At 54.5% G+C, this 3,255-nt stretch overlaps 1 protein-coding gene across 1 annotated transcript in view; it reads right to left on the bottom strand.

Annotated features, from left to right (window-relative positions):
* The window catches only part of ARHGEF19 (Rho guanine nucleotide exchange factor 19), a 12,014-nt gene that overhangs the window by 3,286 nt on the left and 5,473 nt on the right, over positions 1–3,255 (bottom strand). Inside the window, exons 7-11 of the mRNA XM_023532647.1 lie at positions 3,077–3,223; positions 2,891–2,965; positions 2,629–2,718; positions 2,297–2,457; positions 102–260 (exon numbers count right to left, since the gene is read on the bottom strand). Coding sequence (XP_023388415.1) covers positions 102–260; positions 2,297–2,457; positions 2,629–2,718; positions 2,891–2,965; positions 3,077–3,223 — 632 coding nt within the window. The remainder of the gene's footprint in view (positions 1–101; positions 261–2,296; positions 2,458–2,628; positions 2,719–2,890; positions 2,966–3,076; positions 3,224–3,255) is intronic.

The raw sequence follows: 3,255 nt of genomic DNA, 5'->3' as shown, positions 1-3,255 counted from the left end.
GTTCTGCCCATGTCCTGCCTTATGCCACCATCCCAAAGCCAGAGATAGAAGGCCTTGTGCCTGCCTGGGGGTCCTGCCTCCCCATACCCAGGCCCACTCACTCCGTCCGGGCCCTCAGCAGGAACTGGTGTTTTGTATGCTGCCCATGAAGGAGCTGAAGGAGGAACACGTGGCCAGGGATCCCCTGGGGCTTCAGGCTCAGGTCCTTCACCTGCAGCTCGGCCATCTTGGCATGGACAAAGACAGCAAACTTTTCTAGCCTGCAGGACCAGGAAGGTGAGGTCAGCCTGGTCCGTGCCCAGGCTCCCGGCCCCCATTCTCCCTTTAATTCTGATTAAAGGGAGGAGAAAGGGTTGTCTGTCCCTCTAGCACTCTCCCCAAGGAAACTTGGCTGCACAGGGTACTGCGTCCCTGGCAGCCAGCAAATCCCCAAAAGGAACTGGGAGCTTCGTTCTTGCCAGCTCACTGACAGGTGGAAGGTGAGAAGACCAGCCCCTCCGCAGACATGGTGTCAACTTCTCTCTGAGCGTCTGCCCTGAGCCCCTGTTCTCAAGAGTCAACTAGGCAGCCACTCCGATGAGACCTCTGGACTGTTTAGTGTTTGACTCGCTAACTGGCCTAGAAGCTGAACTTTGTCTCCTGTTTGCCACTCTATTCCCACAGTTTGTGTCCACTTGCAGGAAGGATGAGCGGGTTGGGGGGAAGTTGAGGATGTTCCATTGGTTCCTTCATCTCAACCCGTCCAAACGGAGCTCAGTATCTCCCACTCTAAACCAGATCCCTTCACGGTTCCCATTCCAGTGAACGACCCCGTCAAGTTCCTCAGTAGTCATTCTTGCGTCTCCTTTCTCCGCCTCCCCAAACCCCACCAGCACCTACGTCCTATCTAACTCCTTATTGTCCCGGAATGCGCTTATCTGCCAACCCCCTAACACTTCTGGAGCATCTGCTCTCACCTGGGCAACTGCAACAGTTTGCAGTTTCTCCCCTTCCGGTCCACCTTCCACACTGACCAGGAAGAAAACGCCACACCTCAGCTTGACTCTCTGCGCTCCCTACTGCCCTCAGAAGTCCACCTCTCTACCCTGACTTTCAGCACCCCAATCTTCCCTCTCCTGCCTTTCCTCTCTTCAAATCCAGCCACATAAGGCTTCATCATCTCCCAAACACACTCTGCTCTTATACCTTCCTGTGACTGCTATGTCCTCCCAAACTCCTCTACCTGGAAAACTCCTACTTATCCTTTAAAATCCAGCTCGAATCTCTCTTCCTCCATGACGCTTTGCTGATTCTCACCCCACACCAGCATATGCTACAGTGTGGTATTCCCTTCCATCAAAACCCTGACCAGGTGGTTATCAGGATGCATTTTCACAGGTCTGAGAGCTCCTGTGAGCAGAGAATAAGTCTCATGTCCCCAGCACCCATGAGAGGGCCCAGTACAGAACAGGGGTTCGGTGATGATTTCTTGAATGAATAAATAAATCAGGAATGAATAAATAAATCAGGAATGATCCCAGACTCAGGGTGCCCCAGCAACACAGCCTGGCACAGGAGCTGGGGCTCCTGGGCCCAGGTCATTCCCATAGCCTAAAATGTCCATCCTTCATCCCGTCTAGCCTGAAGGCTTACCTCACTCAGGAAGTCCTCTCCCTCACTTACAATAATCATAGCTAATACTGAGCGAGTATTCACTATGTGCCAGGCACTCTGCTAAGCTCTTTTCATGTATTATTATCACATGGACTCTCCCTACATCGTAGCCTCTATTTTATAGACAGAAGACAGGATAGCACAGTGGTTAAGGGCCTGGGATCTTAACATCAGACAGACCTGGCCTCCTCTGGGCTCCTGTACTTACCAGCTCCATGATCTTGAGAATAAGAAGGGAGCCTACTTCCCAGAAAGTTGTTTAGAGGACTAAAGGGAATAATCCATATGGCATGCCTGACACAGAATAGGTGCTCAGTAAATGTTATCTATTATCATTATGACTCAAGGCAGAGCTGGGACTCTAGGGCTATGCTCTTAATCTCTGCCCTAAGTGGCTTAAATTCAGAGCAACTTCAAGTTTTCTGCACACAGTCCAGCCTTTGAGTCTCAGGTCTGGATGATGAACTTGCCTTGAATCTTTGTCTTTCCTGCAGGAAAGATCAAAGATCCCAGACTCAGGGTGCCCCAGCAACACAGCCTGGCACAGGAGCTGGGGCTCCTGGGCCCAGGTCGTGAGCTCATTTGTAGGGAAGAAGGGAGCCCAGCTCCAATTTACCTCCCCCGCAACCAGGCCCCGACTCACTCCTTCCTCCGGGAGAGCAGCAAGCAGTCATTGAAGAGGTGCAGGTAGACTGCCTTGCTGGACAGCTTTAGCTTGGCCGGGGGAGCTGCGGGCAGTGGTGCCAGCTCCACCAGCTCCCCATGCCGCACCAGCCAGCGGGCCTGAGAGATCAGTGGGAAGATCTGGGAGAATGGAGGCAAGAGGGAGGACAGGTCAGGCCCAGAAAAGCAGGGTGGAGAGCACAGGACAAGGATGGGAGGGGGAGGCAGCGATGAACTGGCCTGCAGTCCCCAGGGAAGGAGGGGGCGAGAACTCCCCTTTGTGTGCCCATTCCACCCGCTGCGGGCATGCACCTTGCCCTCAAAGTGGATCTTTTTGCTCAGGTGGATGAGCTCCTCCGTCCTCTTCATGGACTGCACGCTGGCATTGCATTCTTGTACCAGCTGGGGAGGCCATGGCTGGGTCACCTGCAGCCCCCAACCCTGGCTCCCAGAGCCCAGCCTCAGACTCCCGCCTGGGAATCAGAGGCTCTAAAGGCTGGGGCTCTTTTAGAGACATACTGGGGTTCCAGGGAGGCCCTCCAGAGCTAGACAGCCCCTATCCCGCTGAACTCACCTCCTTGAGGGCATTGAAGGCCTTGGTGGCCATGTCTTCATCTTCAGAGCCCTGTGCTGTCCGCTTCAGGATGTTCTGGAGGGTAGGGTTGGTGCAATGAGGCAGGCAATGACCTCCCCCTGTGACCCTGCCCACCCAGTGGTGCCCCGGTGGAGGGCACAGCAAGCAGCATCTCCACCTAGGTACCTCCACCAGCATCTTAAGGCGTGTGATCCTCTGAAATGGCAGGATGAGGAAGGAGGTGAGGGGCAGACGTTGGCACACAGGAGACTCCTCCAGGCGAGCCAGGATGCTGGGGAACTTGGGGTTATCCAGGCTGGAAAATGGGAGGGTCTGGGGTCACAGGCGAGCCTGAACTCCTAGTA

The sequence above is a fragment of the Pteropus vampyrus genome, unplaced genomic scaffold, assembly GCF_000151845.1.
Source record: "Pteropus vampyrus isolate Shadow unplaced genomic scaffold, Pvam_2.0 Scaffold86, whole genome shotgun sequence".
Classification (NCBI taxonomy): Eukaryota; Metazoa; Chordata; class Mammalia; order Chiroptera; family Pteropodidae; genus Pteropus; species Pteropus vampyrus.
The sequence above is the reverse complement of the archived record's forward strand: the minus strand, read 5'-3'. Positions and strand labels throughout refer to the sequence as shown.